The sequence below is a fragment of the Chiloscyllium plagiosum genome, chromosome 28, assembly GCF_004010195.1.
Source record: "Chiloscyllium plagiosum isolate BGI_BamShark_2017 chromosome 28, ASM401019v2, whole genome shotgun sequence".
NCBI lineage: Eukaryota > Metazoa > Chordata > Chondrichthyes > Orectolobiformes > Hemiscylliidae > Chiloscyllium > Chiloscyllium plagiosum.
Genome location: NC_057737.1, coordinates 35,243,355 through 35,257,170, shown reverse-complemented (window position 1 = coordinate 35,257,170; position 13,816 = coordinate 35,243,355). Strand labels below are relative to the sequence as shown.

General features: G+C 37.0%; 1 protein-coding gene across 7 annotated transcripts in view; it reads right to left on the bottom strand.

Moving 5' to 3' along the window:
* The window catches only part of LOC122564109 (elastin-like), a 286,762-nt gene that overhangs the window by 35,448 nt on the left and 237,498 nt on the right, over positions 1-13,816 (bottom strand). For 6 of the 7 annotated variants that reach the window (XM_043718680.1, XM_043718675.1, XM_043718673.1 and 3 more), the window contains 3 exons: positions 4,713-4,748; positions 3,706-3,795; positions 1,445-1,474 (listed from right to left, as the gene is read on the bottom strand). In XM_043718680.1, the coding sequence (XP_043574615.1) occupies positions 1,445-1,474; positions 3,706-3,795; positions 4,713-4,748 (156 nt within the window). The remainder of the gene's footprint in view (positions 1-1,444; positions 1,475-3,705; positions 3,796-4,712; positions 4,749-13,816) is intronic. The other variant, XM_043718676.1, reaches the window with a different exon arrangement.

The window sequence follows — 13,816 nt, the reverse complement described above, 5'->3', positions numbered from 1 at the left end:
TTATTTATTCATTATTTATTCAAAAATTATATTAATGTCCATTGCTGTAAATGCCACTCAGACATGCCTGAACTTGTAAGCTCAGCTGACTCTCTCTTCTATGCATTGAAAATGACATTTTCTGAAATCACTCTCAATGGGGATAATCAAAATGCTGTAGGTGTCTGTGTAAATGAATGGGAAGGGTTTAGAGGGATATGGGCCAAATGCTGGCAAATGAGACTAGGACAGATTGGCATGTCTGGTCACCATGAATGAGTCAGACTGAAGGGTCTGTTTCATGCTGTATGATGGCATGACCACAATTCAAAGCCCTTTAAGAACTCTGCCAGCCAACAACCTCAGGTAGACCATTTGTGGACAGTATTGACACTGTCCTTTCAGCTTCTAATTTTTTTACATTGACTTTTCCCACCATTCATTATCACATGCAGGATGCAAGGCCCTTCCCGCTTATTTCTTCATGCCCCTTCCCCCATGTTCTGTCCACTCTCAGATATTTTTACTACTTCTGAATTCCTCCTGATCGCAAACCACAACCCTCCTTCATCACTGACTAAGCCTTATTTGTTCTGAGCCTCATCTTCCTGGTCTTCTACCTTGTATCTCAGATTTCAATAAGGAAACTCTTTGACCTCAGAATCAACTGCACAAGGCTGACTCCTGCACATTGCCTTTAAATGAATGTGAGCCATGCCACAAAATTCTTCTGCACCATTAACATTCTGATAAAGACAAGATGCTATTGCAACATGTTTTAATATAATCTGTATGTTTGGCATGTAAATGTCACACAAGTAGGAAAGCAACACGAGATAGCATGATGCCTGATTTACCACAAGCACGTTATGAGCTAATCTCTAAGTTTGAAACTGCTTTCAGGAAAATGAAATTTCAGCTCTGCCTCATTAAGTCTTTCTGCTTTTGATATCTCTGCTCTTGCAAGTCCCTTATAATTCCTCATGTGGTTACTGTCGTAACAGCTTTATAAAAATAATGTAAAGCTTTAGGGTGTATTCTGGTGTTATACTAAAAATAAAAAATTACTCAAAGGTTCAAGGTTATTATTAAAATGTGGTAAATACAAGTGTTCTACTTGTTTTATTTTTAGGTTGGTACATGTATCTAAATGCAATAATTTATAAATTGGACATCAGTCAAACCAATTTTGGAATTATGTGACAGATATTAGCGAGGTTCAAAATTCATTAGTGAGTTCTCAAGTACTCTACCTCATGTCACTTGTTATGCTGAAATCTACCTGCTATGATATTTCAAGAGTGTAGAAACATTATAAAGTGCTTCTCAAATGTAATGATTATATATGACAGGAAAATACTTTCATGTTCAATATGAAAATGGTCTTATCCTATCCTCAAATATATGACAATATAAATTGATTATTATATAGATTAATTAATATGTTGGAAGTATGAATATTTACCTCTATATTTGGCAGCTTTACCTGTAGCACCTGCAATAATAAAGAATGGACAGATAGTGATACAGCTGAGACTGAGAATATAAAGGATATGACAAGAAGCATACGGAGATTAAATATATTACAGCATTACTATAATAGGTTTTCTTACGTTTACATTATTAACATAAATCCAGCTAGTTTTAGCCTGTGGATTCTCGTGGATGAATATCCAGCTACTGTCAATTTGTAACTATAGATTTCTTCAAGTATCTATTTCGACAAGCTTGTTTAGCTTTTACTGAACCAGGTAAATACTTTCAAAATATTCTAAGTGTATGGCTTTTTGTTCCTTAAGGAGCAAAAGATATGTTAGCAATACTACAGAAAGTGAGAGGAGCTCATATTTTTACTCATTTGTTAACCTGTTCGTCATGTTGTGACCTATATATAGGCCCAGCAGCAATGCCGGGTGTATAATCATTGTCTTCAAGTTTTCTAAGCTTCAATCTTATTGCCCAGTTTCAGCTGAGACTTCTGATCCAGGCTACTCCAGAAATGTGCTGGTGCAACCTCTTCAGTGCAAGTCCAGTAAGGTAGAAAAAAAAGAACAAAGATAGGATATGGTCGCTGTTATGGCAGCAGCTGCATATTTTGGAATATCTTTAAAAGTTTCAAATCCTTCAATGAGCCAGCAGATGGGTAGGGGATTCATTGAGAGCCATTGAGTAGGAAAGTTGGAGAGTGAGTGTGTAGTCTGGTGGGGTATACTTGTATTGGTGGGTAGTCATCTTAGGTTGAGTGGTGGGGGTGAAGGGGCGGTTGGCAGATCAATCTCGAAGGAGTCACTTGTGCTACTCAGTTTAGTTATGGTGGTTAATTGCTGAAGTACATCAGAAGCTAAACTATACATTATTTCCAGAATATCCAAGAAAATCTAGCTTCAATCTCCAACCACAAAGCGCAGGTTCAGAGACACTTGCTTAGTGTCCATGTCAGTGTGAACCAGCTCATCAAATGTTTAAGCTTCTTGGGCAATTGCCATGTATGTATGTCTGTTAAATCATCTGAAGAACTCCAATGTGCAACTCAGACATTAATTCAGCTCTGGACATCAAAATATTTAGGCCTATATCTCAAAAGGATAGACACCAACAAAACTTGGCACATGGGTAAGGCATGTTCCGGAGTTGAACTTAATAGATTTTGCACAAAGATATTGACCTGGATTCTGAATCCTTTTCAGAATCTATTTAAACTGGGAAATAGGGTGAATTGTCAATTTTTGAAAGAAACATATTTCAAGGTTTGCATAAAGATTTGTAGCTTGGGCGCCGGTTGTCGTGGTTGTGGCTATGTTCACTGAGCTGGGAAGTTGATGTGCAGATGTTTCGTCGAGGTGACATCTTCAGTGCTTTGGAGCCTCCAGTGAAGTGCTGATGTACTGTGTCTTCTGGAATTGATTCCAGAAGAATAAGAAATTTCCAGAAGACACAGTACAGCAGTGCTTCACAGGAGGCTCCAAACCTCTGAAGATGTCACCTAGACAGGGGATGAAACGTCTGCAAATCAACTTCTCAGCTCGGCAAACATACCCACAACTAAGAAAATTATTTGTTTCAGAATATTGTGGATTATCGCAACTGTGAGCAGAGTTAACAAAATAGGTTGTTGGACATGGATTAGCCTGAACTTTCCTGGGAGATGGAGGCTATTAATGAAGACCATTCCTTGTTTCAAATTCATAGTTTAAGTACATGAATCAGGTAGGGGCCAGTCTCAAGTAAGAGCAGCATAATTGAAATAATGACTAGTTAACACAGTGTGGTGAGATACATTCTCTACTGAGTATACTCTTCATTTCTTTAAAGAGTTACTTTTCCATTGTTGGACTAGGCTTGGCTATTAACAGGTGTGGGTAAGGTAGGTGATTGAGAAAAGTTTCAAGTGGGAAACTGAGGTCTGGGGATATTCCTGGAAGCTTCCATATTTTACAGTTTTGTTTTTGATTGGTTTGTACCATAATCACCAGAGTTCACATGATCACCATTGGGCTAGTTATTTTTAATTCAGCACATTAAAATGATAGATGTTCATTTGCTTATAAACAGCAATTTATCAACCTTCCCTTTCAGCATCCTTCACAATAACCACAAACTACAGTTACAATTTTCCTTCTGCCATTGGTGTTAATTTCAAAGTGTGCCATGACACCATCATTTACACAGAACTAGAACAAGATAAATTTTAATTTTAATGGAGGAAAATGTTTTTCAGTAAATTACCCACTCCGATGCCAGGCAGACCACCTACTCCTGTTCCAGGCTGGACTCCTACTCCTACTCCTGCGCCAGGTTGCACACCCAATCCAAGGCCTACAATTGAGATCACAAGAATTTAATAATCAGAAATAATGAACTGTATTTAAAAATGGGATTCTTGCACACCGGCTGAAGAGCCAGTTAGCAATCCACATTCCCTCTTTTCTGGAAGACTTGCCAATGTACTTAACTGGACAGTATCAAGCTTTCCCTGAATTCAAGGATTCTGGGGACAGAGGTCCTACCCACTAGGTTTCTCCAGTCAAAGCAGATTATTTGAAGGACAGTGCTAATGGAGTGATTGTTGCGGTTAGGGCACACATTCAAGGCTTGGCCAGATATCAGGCCACAGTAAGTGATGGGCAGAAGGGATTATGGAGTCTGATCATGGAAGTAGGAATACAGATCAATAGTAAAAGCAGGGAGGTGGCTCACAGCAACAATCTCCAATTCTAAATGCTGAATTCCTTGATAAAGCATTGAGAAGCCTTTAGCGATATCCCCCTCTTCCCCGAAAGCATACAAGCAATCGTATTGAAATATTTTCCAATCAATCTGCTCAGAGATGCTATTCCACACCTCTGAAACAGATGACAATTGAATCCAGGCCTCCTGGTTCAGATGTAAGGACATTACTATTGCACCATAACAGTTCCACAGGAGTTTGTTTGCTATACACCCCACATGCTGAGTCTGTCCATCGTTTAGTTAACTCAAGAGACAACATACACCCACAGATCTTCACACCATGAACTTAATTATGATAGAGGTGGGAATCCAATCACCACTCTCCATTCTGATTCAAATGCCTTCCCACCATCAACTATCAATTTCCTCAAAGAGGGCATTAAATTTAACCCAGTGAATCACTCATTTTCATTCACTAAAGATCCTCAAATCACATCAAGTATAAAACAATTATTTTGATGATTGTATAGACTAATGATTGTATCAGGAGAAGGAATATTTACCTCTATACTTAGCAACTTTAGCTGCAGTAAGTCCACCTGCAATGATGGAGAATCATAGAGACATAGAGTCATAGAGGTGTACAGCATGGAAATAGACCCTTCAGTCCAACTCCTCTATGCTGACCAGATATCCCAACCCAATCTAGTCCCACCTGCCAGCATTCGGCCCATATCCCTCCAAACCCTTCCTATTCATATATCCATCCAGATGTCTTTTAAATGTTGCAATCGTACTAGCTTCTACCACTTCCTCTGGTAGCTCATTCCATACACATACCACCCTCTGCGTGCCCCTTAGGTCTCTTTTATATCTTTCCCCTCTCACCCTAAACCTATGCCCTCTAGTTCTGGACTCCCCTCACCCCAATTTATCCTACCCATGTCCTCATAATTTTATAAACCACCATAATGTCACCCCTCAGCCACCAACACTCCAGGAAAAACAGCCCCAGCCTATTCAACCTCTCCCCATAGCTCAAGTCCTCCAACCCTGGCAACATTCTTGTAAATCTTTTCTGAACCCTTTCAAGTTTTGCAACATCTTTTCGATAGGAAGACCAGAATTGCATGCAATATTCCAAAAGTGGCCTAGGCAATGTCTTGTACAGCCACAACATGACCTCCTAACATCTATACTCAATACTCTGACCAATAAAGGAAAGCATATCAAACACCTTCCTCACTATCCAATCTACCTGCAACTCCACTTTCAAGGAGCTATGAACCTGCACTCCAAAGTCTCTTTGTTCAGCAACACTCTCTAGGACCTTACCATTCAGTGTACAAGTCCTGCTAAGATTTGCTTTCCCAAAATGTAGCACCTCTCATTTATCTAAATTAAACTTCATCTGCCACTCCTCAGCCCACTGGCCCATCTGATCAAGATCCCATCGTAATCTGAGGTAATCTTCTTTGCTGTCCACTACACCTCCAATTTTCGTGTCATCTGCAAATTTACTAGCTATACCTCTTTTGCACTCATCCAAATCATTTATATAAATAATGAAAAGTAGAGGACCCAGCACCAATCCTTGTGGCACTCCATTGGTCACAGGCCTCCAGTCTGAAAAACAACCCTCCACCACCATCCTCTGTCTTCTACCTTTCAGCCAGTTCTGTGTCCAAATGGCTAGTTCTCCTTGTCAACAGACTATCTTACATAGGTATGAGAAGAAGCATTCAAAAGATAAACTGCAGTTCTTTTTAAATGAAGTTTCTATCATTAACACATATTACATACATGAATAAAATGAAACTAATGTAATGCAAAGTATTTACAGGTAACATTTTGCAGATTACAAGTTAACATTAGAAATCATCCCTGAAACCTTCGTCCTTGTCAAAACATTTGTTAATAGCAATGGAGTTCGCAGAGAGGTTTTGGCATTTTTGACAGGATGTTGCTTTTATAGCTGCAGAATTATTAAGTGACAGTGGGTACAACCACTAAAAGGCTTCAGCTTTTACATCATTGGAAGTGTCTCCTATGTATGCTGCTGGCATTTTAAATTTTAATTGCAACTGTGCAGAAAAAAGGATGAATGCAGTATTGATACATACTTCTGGTTATTCCATTCAGAATGACACAAGGTTGAAAACGTTCCATTATACTTTTTCTGCAACCCTAACAAATCCTTTCATAATCTTTAAAACTAAGTTATCCTTCAACTTTCCTTTTCTTAGACAAGGCAATCCTAGTCGCTTTAGTCTTACCTGATAAAGAGTATCATTCTTTTAAATTACTTTTTGCAACTTCTCTAATGCTTCCAAATACACTATAGAGAGTAGAACTGGGACCATGTGGTCTCAACAGGTTCAGTTGTGTTTAAAATAAAGCTCTGTTATTCCATCCTCTCTCTCTCAAATTGAAACCAAGTGCTGTTTTCCCCTATCAATAATCTGTATCATTATTGTTAGTGATTTTCCCATCTGTACCTTTAGATCCTTCTGCTTTCTAACCCACTTATATTCTTATATCCAGAGAGTGACATCTTTACTCTTCGTACCAAATGACCTTAAATTTATCTCCACTGAAATCAATTTCACAACAACATGCCCTTTTTTGTAAGGTTACGAATGTTGATTCACAATTTGTCGCAGTGTTCCTCAAAATTGACATATATCTCCAATTTGGCGTTGTCCACAAATTTTGCAATTGTATTTCCAAATCCAAATTGTTTGTGTAAATCACAAACAAAACTGTTCCCAGTAATGAAATTTATGAAACAACACTTGCCACTTTTTTCAGTCTCAACAACTACATTAAACCCTATATTCCATTTTCTACTTTGTTTCAAGTATTGTCTATTATTTTTCCAATTCTGCGTCATTCAATCTTATTCATAACGCTACAATGCACTACCTTAGCAAAAGCCTTGAAAACATATGTACATTATATCCACTGCATTATTCTTGACTGGTCTTTCTGTTACATATTCAAGTAACCTTCAATGCTGTTCAAACGTGATCTACTATTTTGAAAGCTGTACTGAATATTCATTATTATCTCATTGTTTCTAAATGTTTTTCTTATTATATCTTTTGAGTAAAGATTTCATTATGTTTCCCATAATCCATGTTAAACTAAGTTATCCATAGTTCCTGGGTTTGCTCTATCTCCCTTTATAATGATCGGAATTCTGCTTTATGATTGCAGCTTTGAAGTTCACCCCGATTGGTCCTTTTGAAGTTTGAAGCAAAATGGAAATACTCATCCATTTATTGTCCCCAGAAGTTTCATTTTGAGGGCAATAAGCTATTCAGTTTCCTCCTAAAAGCTGGTTAAGCAATGATTAAACTTCAAGGGCAGTGAGTTTATCTTCATTTTCATGCATGAAATTCTACAGTGTGTGATGTGATAAAGTGAAAATTAATCAACAGTGCGTGATACATTAATATTTTATTAATATTCCTAAATGTTTAGGAACGCACATGTATGCAAATAGTGTAAGACATTCATTCTTTTGGAAATTGGCTAATTTCTAGATCTGATCAAGTTAGGGTACCTTATTGATTTACTTCTAAAATATTAAAGAACTGACCTCCTATTTTCAAGGGATCAACATTTTCAAATATAAGAACTGAAGGATCCAGGCATAGTATTAACAATGTAGAACCTTTGGAATTTCAGCTGCTATTTCCCAAGAAAAAACTTTTTTTATTTCCCCTAATCAAGTTTATTGGCCCTTTTCAGAAGTGTAACTAGACACCTCTGGAGCAGGTGCAAGTTGAACCCAGGTCTCTTGGTCCAGGGACACTACTGCTGCACCAGAACAGGGCCCCAGTGAACACTCCTTGTGCTCTTGCTTGTTAGGTGTCTTATCAATCACATTGGTAAGCTTTGTTAATGGCTTGAGAGAAACAGATGGTGGACATTAATTGTCTTTAAGAACTTAAACAGGGGTCAGTTAAGATAATGGAATGTTGGATGAAAGCTGTGAGAATGAGAAAAATCAATATACTCTCTATTTCCACAATGAAAGATCATTCCTTTTGCTATTTTACCAGCCCAGCTAGGATTCTATTAACTGTGGTTGCAAAGAAAGGTTGCCTGAAGGCAGAGATTGGAAGTAATGATTTTTTTCAGACAGAAAATTGCAATTAGAATTACTTATTGATGAAAACATGGAAGGAGAGAATGAGAATTTGAAACTCTTATGATTGAGATGTTTTTGTGTACTAATAAGTTTAGAAGACAGGTTAAAACAAACCAGATCAGAAATGGAATGGGTCAGTCTGCCTTCAGACGAGACCAGATGGCAGGTAAAACCTAATGGAGCTGGGTACTATCTTAAAGTATGGTACATCTGAGCATGCTCTGAAAGAAATGTGAAAGAAATTAAATTGAGAGAAGCATTGAGTCATATTTCCTACCTTAGGTGATCCAGAACATAAGTAGTTAGTTATTTTCAGTAAGGTTTAATCTGCCAATCTTCCAGGGAATCATTTTAGTATAGCTGAGTTTGTCACATTTTTGATAGGAATGAATAATGCATGTTGTCCTGGTAAACCAATTTTTAAAAAGGGTAGTTAAAAGCACCCTAGTTGCTGGAAACTGATACTAACTGAAACAATAAGCATAGGGGTGTACATGTCTAATATTCTGAACAAAATCTGATGCAAGGTATAATGAGAAAAACATGTGCACATAGAATATTATATGGCTAATTATTCTCTTTGGGACAATTGTTCATTCAATAAATTGTATGGCAGAGAAAAGGTTGGGAATTGACCACAATAGTTAGAGGCATGCAGCACAGAAACAGACCCTTTAGCCCAACTTGTCTATGCCAACCAGGGTCCTAAACTGAACCAGTTCCATATACAATCATAGAAGTATACAGCACAGAAAAGGAATGGAGTTTAAAAGTAAATTATAGTAACTGTAAAGAGGTCAGCCAGGTGGACCTCATAGAATATGAGTTCTCTGATTGGACCAGATTAACAGTCCCTTAACAATCAGGAGCCCTGGTTGACAGATAAGAACAGGAGTGTCAGATATCTTGCTCACTCTGAGAGCTGGATCAGTGTTGAGGGTTCTCAGAGTGTAAATAAAGGGTAATGAGATTCCAGCCTGTGTGGAGCTATTTCATAAATAATTTTTAAAAAAATGAAGTGGTTGAATCAAGTCATTAAATGTCAAACAATGTTACAAAGAGAAGTATCTGTCTAAAGAAAAGTTAGATGTTTTTCAGGAGAGCCATTTATGTTGTAATGAGAGCATGAAATATCCAATGATAGAAATGTAGAAAACAAGAAGTATCTTTAATTGCTTTTAAATTTGGGAGCTAGATAAGTATCATTATTTAACAGATCCCATATTCTCTTGTCTTTAATGGGTGTATTATGTGAATCATCAAAAATAAAAACAATTTTATTTAAAAACTTATTTTCGCAAGTTAAACAAATTTTGAACTTAAAGAAAAGTACAGAATATCTAAATATCTTTTGATGGTACTTATTAATGTGATGGTTAAGAGAAAGGTAGTAGATACTAATTGTCTTTGTCAGAAGACCCAGTCATGCTCTACATATTTGATACTGAATAGAGTCATAGAGAAGTACAGCATGGAAACAGACCCTTCGGTCCAACTCGTCCATGCCGACCAGATATCCCAATCCAATCCAGTCCCACCTGCCAGCACCCGGTCCATATCCCTCCAAACCCTTCCTATTCATATACCCATCCAAATGCCTCTTAAATGTTGCAATTGTACCAGCCTCTACCATGTCCTCTGGCAGCTCATTCCATACACGTACCACCCTCTGAGATTTTTTTCTTCATGTGATTTAGACATTGCTGGCAAGGCAAATGTTTTAAATCTCTAATTCTGTTTAATTAATAATAAATGCTGGCCTATCAGTCTTATCATATACCAATAGTAAATAAGATAAGCAGGTTTTGAAAAGAAAGAAATTTAAACTTTTGTTTGATTAGCAGAATAACTACTGCAAAGATTGCTTGTATTGCTGCAGGAATTCCAGTGTTGGTGTACAGAACAGATTAGTCTTACCTGTTATAGTCAGAACTTTTAGATACAATGTTGTCCAGATATATCACATCTATGTTATGTGACAATTAAACCTACAGTTCTGAAGAGTCACATCAGACTTGAAACATTAACTCTGTTTCTGTTTCCACAGATGCCACTGGACTTGTTGAATTTCTCCAGTACTTTGTTTTTATTTCAGATTTCTAGTACCTGTAGCGTTTTACTTCTATATGTACATAATTGTTTCCTGATGGTTGTAAACATACCTGTCTAGTTATTGTTAATTGTATCCATTGTTGTCATATAATAACCTATACTTTGTTAGCCAAAACAAACACCTTTACTAGTTAAGGGTGTTTAGTGGTCTATCACTTACCACTGTAATTAGACAGTGCCATTGACCCAACAGAGAAGGAAGCATTGATTGCAGTGAACTACCCAAAATAACAGCTGCCACTGGTTGGTAGCCAGAACCCAATTTGGATAAAAAGTCTAAGTGGCTTGAAAAAAATTCTTAAAATGGTAGATATAATGATTCATGATTGGCTGATGACGGTTGATGAAACTGGACGTCAAAATTTATTGCCTATATCTTGTCTCTGAGAGAAGGTAATGGCAGAATTGAATGGCTTGCTAGATAACCTTTGAAGAAAGTTGGCATCGTATTGGAGTCATATTTTAGCAGATCAGTAATAAAATCAGAAAGGCAGCAATGAACCAGTTGTGATTTTGAGATAAGTCCAGACTTTTCAAATCAAATTTGATTTTCAAACTAATATTCTGAGATTTGAACATTTAGGTCAGGGGAAATTTCATATGAATCACTGATGCAGAGGCATTTGAAGATGAAAATTTTGAAATTAATTTGCTTGGGCACAGTGGAGCTGAAAGTGAAAGTTTGATCTCGTGAGGGACAATCATGGATATCTTTCATTTGTCATGCTTTTGGACTCGTTGCATTCATCTATTGGAATCTGACAAGACAGAGGAGTAATATAGGATGTTTTATTATCAATTTTAAATTAGCCCTGGATCTTAATCTTTTGTCTTTAGTTTTTTGATCTTTAGTCGTTCTCGAACTTGTAATTATCATATGTCAATACTCCAGTAAATTATGGGCAATCCTCCTTTCTCCATATTTTGTGAACTATGGTAATTCACTAAACTCATTACAAGATTTTCAATCTTATTTAATTAATTGAGAGTATCAGACTACAAAAAATGCAAATGGGTGTGATTATGTTCATATGTGCTCAAGACTATTTCATTCTCAACTAAGTGTAGGCTGGTGTAGTCTAATTCAACCCAAACTTATGTTATTTATGCTGAGTGATGTGCAGCACAATGACATCATCATAAGATTGCTCCAGAGTCCTGAAGCCCTTACATAACAGTATCCACAACATGCATCCTATGCTCACCAAACCATTGTTTGGATGTCTGCCTGACTAACACGTTTTACTTCCAATTGGGTAGTAAGGACTTGGGACTAGGCCACAGGTCAAAGGGGTTTCCTGGTTTAAGGGTGGTGGTAAGAATGATAGTTGATCCTGGGTGGAAAGGCTTAGATTGTTCATCCAATGTGGGAGATTGGTAGTCCAAATGGACCTGAATCACGTCCAATCTCTAGTTTTAAGACTAGAGAATGTGACTTCTGCTTGGAGGGGATGGATTTTGAAGGTGGAAGGATGAGAAGTTTAGTTTTAATAGCAAACAGATATACTAAAAATAAGAACTGCATTTTAACAATATTACAAGCACTTACCAGTAGTTTTCAAATCAAAATCTTTTGCACCTTCTCTGATATTGTAGCTGACCCAAAGAAGTTCTTAAGCACCAAACGTAGCAAAACTGGCATTATAGTACATGCTCACCTGCCTTAATGTCTGCCAGATATCATATCAGGCATTGTGCCAAGGACAAGTCCCAGTCACAAGAACATGTCTCATTTATGTGGTGGGGATGATACACAGGCTTGAAATTTAATAAAGCTTTGCTTAATTTGTATTATGTCAACATCTCCTTGATGTTAGAAATAATCTCGGATTGGATGATGTAGAATCTATATGGTTGGAAGTAATAAAGCACAAAGGCCTGAAGACACTGGTAAGAGTAGTTTTATAGTCCCCTTAACAGCTGACTGTTACAGAATAAATTAGAAAATAATGACAGCATGTAAAAAAAGACAGTACATGAATCATGGGTGACTTTAATCTTCATATAGATCGGAAGAATCAATCGGCAGAGGTAGCCATGAGGAAGAATTCAGAGCTTGTTCAGGATAATGTTCTAGAACAATATGTGTGGTTCCAACCAGGGATCAGGCTATTTTGGATCTGATCATGTGTAGTGAAGCAGCTTTATTAAATGATTGTCCAGGGAACAATTACCATAACTCAGTAGAATTTAGCATTCAGTTTGAGAGAGAGAAACATAGATCAAAAACAACTGTGCAAAATTTAAATAAGTATAATGACAATGGGCAAGAATGCAGAGTTAGTTGGAGTGGAATGGAAAGGAGTTTAGCAGGAAAGATGGTTGATGAACAATGGCACATTTTTTTAAACTTCATGACTCAAAGCAAAGCTATTTACAAATGAGGAAGAAGGATAAGCTGATCACAGATAACCAGAGAAGTTAAGACAATATCACAAGAAAAGGAAAAAGTGTACAATGTGGCAGAGATCAGTTGTAAATCAGAGGCTTGGGAAAGTCTGATAGCCAGCAATAGATGACTATTAAATATAATAAAAAGGGGGTAAATAAACAATGAGTGCAAACCAGCTAGTAACACAAAAACAAACTGCATGAGCTTCTTTAAGAAGGAGAAAAGAGGCAACAGTGAATATAGATGTCTTAGAGAATGAGGCTGTAGAATTAATAATGTGGAGCCAGGAAATGGTAAAGGAGCTGAACAGACACTTTGCATCAGTCTTCATGGTCAGAATTACTAATGGTGATACAAAAACAAAGTAACCAATCAAAATGCAGGGGTAAGGAAAGAAATACAATAATTATTAACAGAGAAAATGTACTGAGAAGCTAATGGGTCGAAAGGTTTAAGTCTACTGGACTTGGTGGGCTGCATCCTAGGATTTTAAAGAAAGTAGCTACACAGTTAGTGGATGCACTGACAATAATCTTCCAGGAATGCCTACATTATGGAAAAGTCCCAGAGGATTGAAAAACTGCCAATGTAACATATTTATTTGAAGTGCGAAGGAGCAAAGTAAAGGTAACTATAGGCCACTTTGCTTAACATCCGTTATTTGGAAAATATTAATTTATTATAAAGGATATGATAGCAGAGTTCAGAAATACACAATATCATCTTGATAAAGATGAAATCATGCCTGACAATTTTATTATTTATTCTGTTTGCTATATCCTGAAAGAATTGTAAAATGGAAGGAGTATATGTAATATATTTGGATTTCTGAAAGACATTTGAGCAGTACCACACATAAGGGCATTTAATAAAATAAGACTTTATGGTGTTGGTGGTGGTATATTTTCATAGATCGACGATTGGCTAACTAATATAAAATAAAGAGTCAGAATAAACATGGCATTTTCAAGATGACAAGCTGTAACTAGTATAATGTCACGATG